Here is a 12,053-nt window from a genome sequence, read left to right as displayed (position 1 = left end):
CTTGCTAATGAAGATATTGGTTTGTATGGTTCACGCTCTCCTTGCACGAGCTCAGGACTGCAAGATTAGTGTCTGTTTCTGTGCTTGGTTCCACTGACCGCAACTGGTGCCCACGACGCAAGGAGCAAGAATGACAGAAAAAGCAAAACAAGTTTACATCAGATCTCCAAACTCTTTCCTCCCAGTTAGCGTGGCAAACTCCGGAGGTCAAACCATTCATCTCTTCCTTTTTTTTTTTTTTTTTTTTTTCCCCTTTTCACCTACGTGTTGTTTTTTTTGGTTTTTTCTTTTCACATTTTCCAAACTAGCAAGCGTGGAGGCAAGGCACATCAAGGCAGAGATGGGGAGTGAAAGAGCCCTTGTGCTGGACAGGCTAGCGAGCAACGTGGCAAAGCGAAAGAGCTCAATGCCTCAGAAATTTATTGGTAAGAACAAAAAACCTTTTCATGTGCAACCTATAGTACAATGCCTCTGCTTATTTTAAATATTCTTCTCAAGTTTATAATTAATATAAAGGAATATAAATTAACTTTGATTATTCTGATGTGATTTTTAGTGATTTGTTGTAGGGTTTTGATTAAAATAAAAATAGTGTGTTCTGTTAGATACTTAAACTGGATAGAAGCTGCTATTGTACTTTGTGTCTATTGTGTAGGCAATTTATAAATGTATTTCATGAGCTTCCACGTGTTGTTTTCTGTACCTGTGCATTTGAAATGTTCTCTGCTAGGTTCTTGACTGGAAAGGAACAGGAAGGATTAACGCTGTTAAGAGCCGAGTGCTCTTTCTAGTCAGCAGGAGTTGATCCTTGCAGGATGCACGTGTGGAATAAGGCCTAAAGAGAGAAAAGGATTGGATTTCTGTTAGTCATCCTGCTGAATGTGAATATGATAAAAAAAAAATCAAATCCTTTCATGTGCTAGCTTAAGCAACAAGATGTTTTCATAGTATTTTTTTATATGCTCAGTTTTGCGTGCTGGGGACCTTCAGTACTGGCTGGGCAGGTTCTGTGTTTCAGTGAAAGTCTTACCCTCTCGGCTGGTCTCGTTTCATCAGCTTGCCTTTTAAGAAGATAAAACGCAGCTCCGGTGCCCTGAGCAAAGAAAGACCTTGCTGAGCGGCAGTTACATGCTCTCAGTCCCAGCAGTGCCGTATTTGCTACGTTCTCGATGGCTAGGTAGGGTTCTGGGTGCTCGTTTTCTGTCGGAGCAGGGGCTGTGTGGCGGCTGGTGTTTGCACACACGCCTGCGGGAGAAGCGTGGGGCCGAGCGCGCGGGCGGGGATCGCCGCTGTCGGACCCTGGCAGAGGGGTGTTGTGAGGACCTGTCCGAGCGCCGGGGGCTATGGGCAAACCAGGTACAGGCGTGCTGCTAAGTCCGTGGGCACAGAAAGGGAACTGGATTTTTGAAGGTAATGTAGCTCTTACTGGATTCGTTGGGTAGCGCTGGACCTTCATCTATGGAAACTGGTAACTTTTATTTAGGCGTCTTAATATGGCTTTGAAAAGGTCACCATTTCGTACAGGGCTGAAGTAACGCTGGCACGCTGTCTGGGTGCCTTCGGGTACTTAATAGTGAAACTGTTGGCTGCGTGATTTAGACCTGACATGTCGTGCTGTGATTCAAACAGTAATACTGATGCAAATGTTTGTGAAAATCTTTAGCTTCCTTTTCTTTAGCGCGGAGATCAGCTTCAGCCTGTCTTGTTTGAGAATTGCTACCAGTTCAGTCTTCATGTATTTTATCAAACACTTCTGCAGGGCACAGCCACTCAGCACACATTTACAGTTAAGTGCTGGTGCCTTTCTGACTTGTTTTACCAGCAGACTTGCTATAGATCCTTTTCGATTTGTGATTGTGCTCAGTAACGTGGCCTGCAGGTGGCACAGACCGATACTGTGCCACGCGAGGGTTTTGTGGAGAGGCTGGAGGACCCGGGGCAGTTCACCTAAAGGAACAAAATATCTCTGAAACTCGCTGCTTTTCTAGAACCTATGTGATTGGCATATTCTTGCTAAGTAACATGTGAGAAAATGACTCACTCGATCCCTTTTATCCCTGGGAAGTATGTTTGCAAGAGCAGACTTCCCGACCTTGATCTGACTTGTGTGACTTTCTGAACTGCATGTGTAGGAGTGCAGATCTGCCAGGACAGCTCTGTGATTTCTTGGGAAACTGCATTCTCAGAACGGTGCTGATTTTTCACTTTGTCAGGAAGAAGGGATAGGGATGTGCACTAACAAGGCATCTTTGTTTGGCTCATTTCTGTGAATGAAGTCTATTGATCAGAAAAAAACCAAAACCCTTTATTACTCTTTGAGGGCTCTGCAGAGATTCGTACAAGCACCGGGAGTCGTGCTCACTTTGTTTTTTCAGGTTTTTGTTTCCAGTAGCTGCCTCGTGGGCACAAGTGTAAGTCTCGGATAAGGACACAGATCAGCAGACCGTATGCTTGACTCTTAACCTTAGCGCTCGGCCCCCTTCAAAGGCTTCTCCTGCAAAGATTTTGGCCTCAGCTTTTACTTTAGTTATGAGGGAACCGGGATTTGAATGGAAGTTTATGATTTTGTGTTTCCTATTTTGCATGTATATGGACGAAATCTACAAACCCTGGTTTTTTGTACTTCCCGGTTTCATTAATGAACAGATATTAAAAAAACCCCACAGCAACAAATAAAAATAGCCCAGCAGAATAGATACCTGTGCTGGTGGCACGCCACTGCCGTTCAAAGCCCGTGTGGGGCCGCATCTGCGGCTGACGCGGGCCGAGTAACCCCTGCAGCCAATGCATTTCTGCCGGCGTACGCCAGCTGCGTGTCTTGACCCACTGACTTCTGTTTCTTCCTTTTTAAAAACAAGTCCTCCCTGAGACCAGGAATGAAAATGTATTTCTGGTGATGGTAGAACTGCTAGTGCGGTTTTGAGAGAGAAACAAACACCGTTATCCCCCAGCGCGCAAAGTCGGATGGGAAATGCCCTCCCTTGGTCAGCGCAGCAGCCGGAAGCAGGTTCGCTCTGTGTTTCCAGTGTCCGCACCTCAGCAGGCTGCAAAAATCTGTGTACGTTTTAGAGCAAGTAGAGCATCACCGAGCAGTACATGGGTACGTGTCATACACTATGGCTCACGCGTGAATTTTGAAGGGGGGAGCTTTTGCATTGCACTGAGACAAACAAAAAGAAAAAAAAAAAAGAAAAAGAGGAAAGGTGTTCTGCTAACCAGTGCCTGCTTTGTAAACGTGCCCTGGAGAACCTGTAAATTTAATTTTTAACGTAGTGTTTTTCAGTAACTTTGTGGCACTTCCCCTGGTGCAGTTAGCAGCTTAATGCAGAATAATCTATGACATTGTCCTGCCGGCTGCAGAGATAAAACGTCAGCTGCTTTCAGCACAGTCCATCTTCCTCATCCCCGGCCCCATACGCTCCTTTCCCTTTTTCCAAGTCATTGATACCAACTTTCTCCTGACTCATTGCTGCCGGTTTTGAGGGAAGCCCTGATCTGGGCTTTTGTCTCTTTCCGTGGGAAGGCTTGCTGTCTGTGAGGGGAAACAAAACAAACGGTCAAGAGCGGCTCCCCTACCCGCTTGGCTGCGGCACGGGGCCGTCGCTGACGTGCTGGGTATACCGTTAGCGCTGGCTGCGGCACTCGCGTGCCGACTCAGCCTACTTACACACAGGCGTCTTACTGTGCTTGCCTTGGGGCGTCTGCTGAGACGGTGGGGAGACAGCAGCCGTTCTCTGTGATGCCTTTTCCTCCCGAAGCATCTTAGAAATGTCGCGGTCCGGTTTACAGCCTGATTTCTTGCTCTCTCGTGTAAGGAGTCCGCACCTGATGTGTCGTCGTCATTTAAAAGTGCAGCCACACGACGCGTTCACGTACGTCAGGAGAGCGTTTTGGTACGTGCACTTCATCTGATGTAATTTGAGGCAGACAGAAGGCACTGTGTGGGGCCTTTGAAAAGCCGCCAGGATGGTGGAACAACAGAATACCGCCAGAGCCTCAGTGATCATCCATTGCATTTTTTGTGTCTTACCTTTCGGCAGTGACTCCTAACCCAACGTTTATAGGGAGTCTTGTCTATTTTTGTTGCTTTTTTTTCATTTCAGATTTGTTCACATCTTTCCCTTGCCTGGAGCTGGCTGTGAGTCATACGAACGTGCTATGTCGATTTGTTTCCTTCTGTGTAAAGGTGGATAGCAAGTTTTGTTGAGGGTTGGAAGCAGTTACTCTTGTGGTTTACTAACCTTTTTGTGTGTTTTATAAGAGAAACGTGAGCTCCTGGTTTTCTGCCTGTGCAGTGAAACCTGACGAGTTTCATATACATTGAGTCACGGTGTTGACAGGTGACTGATAAACATCTGCGCTACTCCAGTTACTGTAACTAACAGACTGGTGATCCCATGTTTGCAAGCCACTTGCACATGAAACATTTGGTCTGGTCCATTTTTTTTTTTTTTTTTTTAAGCTATGAAGGATTTATGTTTTATGTAACCACAGAATTGTTTCTAGACATTCACCAAAAAGTGACGGTAGTCCTCTTGGGGTGCAGTTTTATTTCCTCCTTGCACCTGGCATAGGGAAAACGAGTTAGTGTGCTGCCCAGCGCACCTCCCTTGCCTTAGTCCTTGCACAAAGCGGCGAGAGCAGAGTTTCAGGTACGCTCTCCTGTTCAAAGCCCGGAGGAATACGTTTCACTCCTCCTTCACTAGCCCCATATCCAGTGACCCTAAATGTGTTAGTCCACACATTTACACATAGGCAGTGTTAGATTATCGGAAAACCTGTGCTGAGTTCAAAGAAACCAGCCCTGGTGCAGAGGAAGCTGTAGCTGTCAGAAGGCAACAGGGAAAATTTACTTCAGTGTCCAGGGCCGAGTGAAAGAAGAATCTGTCGGATGGGTGAAAGTAGCGAGAAGTGCATCAGATCTCGCCGGCACTGGTCGTCACTGTTTCTGTTAGAGAGGGGTGTGCTTCTCGAGGGACAAGTCAAGAACGAAAGGTTACAGTCTGGGTGTTGAAAATGGAGCATTTTGGTTCATTATCAATTGGCTCTTTTACAAGTATTTTCATTAATGATAATTTGCCTTTTTCTAGAAAAAAAAAAGGTGAGAGAAGTTAACCTATGGAAGCTATGTTCTTCCCCTTAAATCCCAGAACAGTTAAAAAAATTTAATGATGATTTGTCCAGTAAGTATCCCCACCACCTCCTCCATTGGAATTTTGCTTCCAAACCAGAGCTTTAAAACAAACAAACAAAAAACCCAACAACCCCCCCCCCCCACTCAAAAGCTACTTGTGTATTTGAACAGCCTCCTTCAGCAGAGAACATTTCGTGCCTCTCTCCTTTCCATTTAGAAAAAACATCACAGAGTTTAAATGCTTCTTTACCCACCCAGGCAATTTAATATCTCTCCTCTCTTGCAGGTGAGAAACGACATAGTTTTGATGTTAACTATAATTCAGGTTTCATGTACGAAAAGGAAAGCAACATAATGCAAGGACGCATGATGGACCAGGCCATAAACAATGCCATCACCTACCTTGGGGCTGAAGCCTTGCGCCCTCTCGTGCAGACACCACCGGCTCCCACCTCCGAAATGGTCCCCGTCATAAGCAGCCTGTACCCCATCCCGCTGACCCGCACCGACGTGCCCAACGGCACCTCGCAGGATGCCGAGAAGAGCCATGCCCACCTGAGGGACAAAAGCCTGTCTTCTGACAGAGGCCTTTCCCCGAACAACAGCGGCCAAGACTCCACAGACACTGACAGCAACCACGAGGAGCGGCAGAACCCCGCCTTCCATCAAAGCCAGATCATCCCTGCTCAGGCCCGCAACGGCCTCCAGTCCTTGAAGGATTTCCCGAGGCCGTATGACATCATCAAGCCGCCTGCCATATGCCCACGCGATGCCTTTAAGGTCATCAACAAGGAAGGCGAGGCCATCGGCGTCTACCGGTGCGACCATTGCCGCGTCCTCTTTCTGGATTACGTGATGTTCACCATCCACATGGGTTGCCACGGGTTCCGCGATCCCTTCGAGTGCAACGTCTGTGGGTACCGCAGCCACGACCGCTACGAGTTTTCCTCGCACATAGCGCGCGGCGAGCACAGAGTCGTGCTCAAATGAAAGGACTGCTCTTCCAGGGTCAAAGGCTTTCTTTTAGATCGGAGGGGAAGCTTGTGTGTGTTTGGTTTTAATTAGTATACAGAAATTCCTTGAGTATTTTTCTATGCCAGTTTTTACATGAGTGTCACAGGGAGGTGGCACCTTTTTGCAGATAATTCAGTGTTCTGTAGCATCTGTGCCTAGCTGCTGTGGTGAGTGGTACTGTATAAAACACCAGGAGCAGGGACCAATTTCTATATGAACGGTGTTTTTGTGAAAATTAAGAGCCGTTTGGGATGTTTTTATTTTTTAACGTGCATTTGTTTTTATAATGTATGCTTTAACTCAGCGCAAAAGGCTTTGAAGCCCTGCTGCCAGTTTCCCTGCCTGGTCAGACGTGCAGGCAGAGGTGCCCAGGAGCTTTTCCTGGCTGTTACCTGATGGTCTTCACGTGGCTGGGAGGGATTATTAATTCCTCTTTAAAGGTTTTCCCCTCACTCTTAAAGAGCATGTGGTCCCACCACACTTTCATTTTTCTGACCCCTCTGTTCACTTTCTTTAAAAGTCACTCCCACGTGCGTCTTAGTAACAGCAAAATAAGAAATGAGACCTATTTTTGGGCTGGGGTTTTTTAACAGTGCGCATTTCTCGGGATACCCGGTGAGGTTGCTGGTGGGCTCATCCACGCGGTCTGGGGGAAATCCTGATTTTCATGGCTGGAAAGTCCTTTCTGACGGATGCCAAGAACGAGGACAGAACTGCGCTGTGCGTTGTGCCCCCGCCTTGCTCCCGCTCAGCTCCAGCAGAACTCGCTGCCGCGCTGTCCGGTGCGCGGCCAGCCCTGGCACACGGCGTCCCTGCGGGCGGCGTTGGGCTCGGCGCGGGAGTCGCCCCGTCCTGGCAGCAGGCACCGTGAGAATCTGCATACGTGAACGTGTGGGAGCTGACAGCTCGATCACGCTGTCTGGTTTTACGTGGGGATATCCCTCGGAGTGAAATGTGCTGTTTTGCAAAATGAGTATTTACCATTACTTTGAAGCTGGTTTTTAAAATAGTTCTTTCAATCTAATCGCTGCTCTGCAGCTGTATTATTAGTCACTGCGCTAAGATACGAGTTTGATAACGGTTGTGCTGAGCTAATGTTTATTCTTTGCAAAGTATTTTTGTATAACGTGGCGTTAGGTGTCTTCTGATGGGCTTTTGCATCCGTTGTACGGCTGGGCATCTACTTTGCTTTTGTACTTTTTCAACGTTGCCGTGCCAGTATCCACGGTGATCCGTCCGTTCCCGTGGGGGAAGGCGGGGGCGCAGAGGCCTGGGTGGAGTGGCGAGAGCCCAGAAACACTGGATCTCACTGCTCGCTCTGACCTGGGCTCGCTCTTGGCTCAAATACTTTGTCCCTCCCTGAATTCTGAGGTAAAAAAAGAAAATTTCATTCATTTTTCCCAACAAGTGTGTGTCTGAAGGAGGATAAATCAGTCTGCAGAGGGCTTGAGTATCTAAAGGGCTGGAGAAGTGCTAGATCCTGCCTGTCGTTGGGGAGAGGAGAGCTCTTCTGCTACCGTGTGTGATGTTGTGTGCGTAGTTATGAAACAGGTTCAGGAGCTTTTCCAGTAACCAGTTTCCCATCGTGAGGCACGTACAGTGAGCAGGCGGACGTTGGCTCTTCACCGATGAGTACCCGCTGTCACGGCGTGAGAAATGATCCTTCCGTGAGCGAGCCTGCGGTTCCACCAAGGGCTTAACCCCGTCGGCTGAGGACTGGGCTCGGAGAGGCTTCGGCCGGCTCCCCGCCTCGCTCGGTGTCAATCGTTCGGTAACTCCATCTCTCCTGCTGCGTTTTCGTGGGGGATGCGACTGAGCTACACCGGGCTGCTGAAAACGCTCCTCACGGTTCAACAGAAATGAATAAGATTGCACGCTGTAAAACACAACTTGTCGTTTGCACAGGAAGCTCCTCAGATTGCCAAATGTGTGTCACGCAGCGCTGCCGGTTTCTTTCTCACGCCGCCACTGAATCCTTGAAAACGCTCTTCAGATTACGCTCCCGCTCTTCGCTTACCGCCAGGCAGGGCTTCAGCCGCCCGCCCGTGCTTCCCAGATCAGGTGAGCGATCAGCCGCCGTGCCTGAGCGGCGCTGCCAGGTTGTGCAAGGAAGGAGGGGGGTGTCGGCGGCCTCCGTGGCACCGTTTCCCAGCGCCGCTCGGGCAGAGCTGTGATTTCCGTGGGCTGAACCAAGAGGAGTTCCCTGCACTGCCTGGAGTTGACGAGCGGTCACCTCGTTACAGCTCCGCTGTTGAACAATCGCATGTTGTGGAATTTCAACCCAGTCGTTTATTAAAAAGAAAAAATACATCTTTGAGTACCGTTGATCTGCTGTGTGACGCTCGCCAGGCGCGTGCCTGAGCCGGGGCCGGGCTCTGCCTTAGCAGGGCTGGGGAGCCGGACGTGGGATCGGCCCCCTCTGTGCCTCCCCTCGTGTCGGGGGGCCCCGTCCCACGGCGCTGCCCCTGCACCCTCCCTCCGGGCCAGGCCCCGGCTGCGCCGGCGTGGGGGGCCGTGCCCGTGCGTCCAAGGGCTGCGCTCGGTCTGGAGCAGGTCCCTGAGCTCGGAGGAGCTCTGCAAATCGTCCCGTCTGGGAAAATGGAGGGGAAAAACCGCTGGTGTCTGTTGTGAGCCGGCTGCTCCTGCTTTGGTTATTTTGGTCTGAAACAAATTTCTGTTTGGACCGTTCTCTCTGAACGCGCTCCAGCCAGCTGTTTCATCTGCCTCGCTTGGTTTCTTTATTTGCTGCTGAATTACGTCTAAACCGCGGGCAGCGCCGAGGCGGCGCAGGAAGCTGGCTCCTAGCGCTGAGCAACGAGCCTCTTGTGCTGTAAAGTTTATTGAATTTTTTCACACTGGAGTAGACTCTCGGGTACGTAACCGTTGAAGAGACCCCGGGTGCTGCGCTGTCCTTCGCTGCTGTCCCGCACCAGCGCTCGCTCCTGACAGCCGGGCACGCGGAGGCGATCACAGCGCTCCGGGCTGGAGCCTGAACGGCAAACGCGGGCTGACGAGCAGGAGCGAGCGGAGGGCAGCGGGGCCAGAGCCGCTGCCTGCCGCCCCTGGAGTCTGTAAATCACAAAGATGCGATGAGTCCCGCGACCGGCCTGCAGCCGTGGCGCTTCCCCTCAGGCGGCTGCACCAACTGGGGACACGGTGGAGGCTGATGCCCTCCGAGATGTGAAGATAACGGAGCCTGCTCCTCTAACTGCTGCGAACCGTATCGGTCTTCAGTTTTGGGAAACAGATGAACGATATGGTCCAAGGAAACGTGCCCTCCTCTGCCCTGGGGCTGCTGCCCGCTTTCCTCCTCTCCCCAACGAGCTCAGGACAAGCGTTCGAGGGAGGGGCCCAAATTTGCCCTGGCAGAGCAGAAGCGATTCCTGCGGGATGCCCTGGGCGCCTGCCCAAGCACGCAGCCGCTCCCGGCCTCGGCACTCGCTCCCTGCCGCGACGCGCCGTCCTCGCCCTGGTGTCGCCGAGCACAGTCAGAGCGAAACCCGGCTCCCGCAGAAGTGCGGAGGAGCCCCGACGCGCGCGTTGGCAGCAGCCTCGGCCTGCTGCTGAGCTGCGGCGCTGGCAAACACTTGCGGCTGGGTTTGCGCCTGGGATCCCGGGCGCCTGCGAGGTGACGCCAGGCGTGCGTGGGTGACGCTGCCCTCTTGCACGCAGGGCGTCCCCCTCGCAGCACGGGGGAGAGGGCCGGTGGAAGGGGCACGCGCCCCTCAGCTTCCTCCCCGTGCCGCCACGCTCTTGCCGCTTTCCCTCACCGAGGCCGGTAGTGATCACCCCTGCCCCCCGTGCTCTGCTCGGGGACGGCGCTGCTCCCCCTGCAGCAGCGTGGGGCGAAGGCAGCGCCCAGCCCTGCGTGCCCGGACCCACTCGGGGCGCGCGTGGAGCACAGGCTGGGCTCAGGGTGTCTGCGGGGCGACGCGGGCTGCGCCCACCGTCCCGGAGCACATCAGTCAGACGGAAACATCCCGGCAGGCGGGGAAGGGGGAGGCTCACGCCAGCCCTCCCACGGCCCTTTTTCAGCGCCTGTGTTGGCAGGTTGACGTTGTTCACGCTTGTTTCATACTCTCCTGACGCCTGCTGCCGCAAGAAGCTGGACGCACTTGAAACAGAAAAGTCAGAGGATCCTTTTTTTCTTTTACCTTCACTTCCTTCCTAGCCCAGGTGAAATGCAAGTGCCAGGAGTTATTTTCCCCTCGCTGCGGCGCTGGCAGGTGACCCTGGCGGGGTTTCACCCAGTCCTTCAGCGTGCGCAGCCCCGGCCCAGCTGAGGGGGCGGGGGGGCAGCGGGTCCCCAGCCCGGCTTTTCCCTGCGTCAGAGCTGCTTTGGCGCTAGAAAAGCCCTCAGCCCTGCTCTGCCTGGGACCAAAACCCCTTGACAGCACCCGGCGCATGGCAGAGTTGGGTTGGTGTTACGACAGAGATCCTTATCGGCTGATACGCTGTAATTGTGATAGAGCGGGGAGGAACTCGTTTCCCCCCATCGTGTTGAAACATGCTTTGTAACGCACGAAAAATCCCATGAACCTGCTGGGCGCTGAGCTGCATCCTCTGAGCATCCCGGCCGGCTCCTGCTCCCCTTCGGGCAGCGGTCCGGCACCGGAAAACCAGCAGTGCCGGGAGGGGAGAGCGGGTGAGGGAGGACTGAGTCACCGCCGCCACCCCCTCCTTGTCCCAATTCTCCAGCCTTTCACTGAGTCACGCTCCTCCGCGCCGTCCCACCGAGGACCCGCCAGCGCTGGGCAGCCCTCGGCATGGGCCGGGCTCCCACCGCCCCCAAGAACCGGGGGAAAAGCCATGAGCGGGGCGCGGGGCCACCACAGTGCTGACCTTGGGGGGCTGAGCGACAGCGGGTGGGGGGCACCGCTGCGGCCCTTGCCCAGCGCTGGCACCGCTGCGGGGGAGGCTTGCAGCCACGTGGCTCTGACACGCAGGCCGTGACGCGGGGTCACCGGTGGCACCGTGGCGGGGGCAGCAGGTTCACGTCACGCCCGATGCTCCCCTCGCTTCGCCGAGAGGGAAGTGAAGCCCCCGGGGAGCCGCGCGCTCCTGCGCCATCGAGCCATTCCCTCCGGCCGGGTTATATCTGGCGCCAGATTTGCATCGGAGCAAGCCGCGCACCTGGGCGGCCAGCAAGAGCCTCGGGGGAGCGAGGGCGCGGGGAGCGGCTGACGACTGTCACACGCCGGCTGCCCGGGGAGAGGAAAGTCCCGGCAGACAATTGTTTTTAGAAGAACCTGCGTCCGACCTGAGCGGCTTCAGCCCCTCGGGCTGCAGCGGAGGGCGGGATGGGGATGCTGCTCTTCGCTCTGCAGTGGTGCTCGGCGGCCGGGGAGGATGCTCCCGGGCTGGAGATGCTGCTCCTCAGCCATGAGGATGATCCAGGTGCCCCCACCAATGCAGGAGCCCCCCCTCCCAGCCCAAGCCACAGCAGCTCCCTGTTTCCCCTCGCTCTGCCCGGGACCCCCTTCCCACCGCGGTGCTGGCGAGACGGCTGCGAGCGGGGCTGAGGCCATCGCAGGACCCCGGACCCCCGCTGCCCCCTTGCCCTGCAGCAAGGGTGGGGACGATCCCCATGGCTGCTTCCCTGGGGACCGGGGGACACTGTGGGGCTGGGGGGGTCCTGTCATCCCTCGGCCCTGTTTCCCATGGCTGTGGCTCTGTGCTGGGGGGCTGTGCCACGGCCGGGGGCCTCCCCATGCTGCTCCCTGGGGGCAGGCACAGCCCCCCCGTCTCTGCTCTCCGAAGCAGAGAAAGTTAGTCAAATCTGCAGAAACCGCAGCGGGGGGGAGGCTGCGTCTCTGCCGTCGCTTTGATGTCACCCCTGCAAGTCCCACAGGTGCTGCGCCCACCGTTGCCGCAGCCCCGGGGCCGCGGTCCCCACCACCGCTTT

The 12,053-nt window shown here is 53.9% G+C and overlaps 1 protein-coding gene across 3 annotated transcripts in view; it reads left to right on the top strand.

Moving 5' to 3' along the window:
• IKZF3 (IKAROS family zinc finger 3) overlaps positions 1-6,404 on the top strand; it is a 34,213-nt gene extending 27,809 nt beyond the window's left edge. For all 3 annotated transcript variants that reach the window (XM_086766983.1, XM_086766984.1, XM_086766982.1), the window contains 2 exons: positions 309-425; positions 5,421-6,404. In XM_086766983.1, the coding sequence (XP_086623109.1) occupies positions 309-425; positions 5,421-6,124 (821 nt within the window). In that variant the 3' untranslated portion in view covers positions 6,125-6,404. The remainder of the gene's footprint in view (positions 1-308; positions 426-5,420) is intronic.
• The last annotated feature ends 5,649 nt before the right edge of the window (positions 6,405-12,053 follow it).

Source organism: Chlamydotis macqueenii, chromosome 25, assembly GCF_036417535.1.
Source record: "Chlamydotis macqueenii isolate bChlMac1 chromosome 25, bChlMac1.mat, whole genome shotgun sequence".
In the NCBI taxonomy this organism is placed as follows: Eukaryota; Metazoa; Chordata; class Aves; order Otidiformes; family Otididae; genus Chlamydotis; species Chlamydotis macqueenii.
Note: the sequence above shows the minus strand (reverse complement) of the source record. Positions and strands in the feature narration are given on the sequence as shown.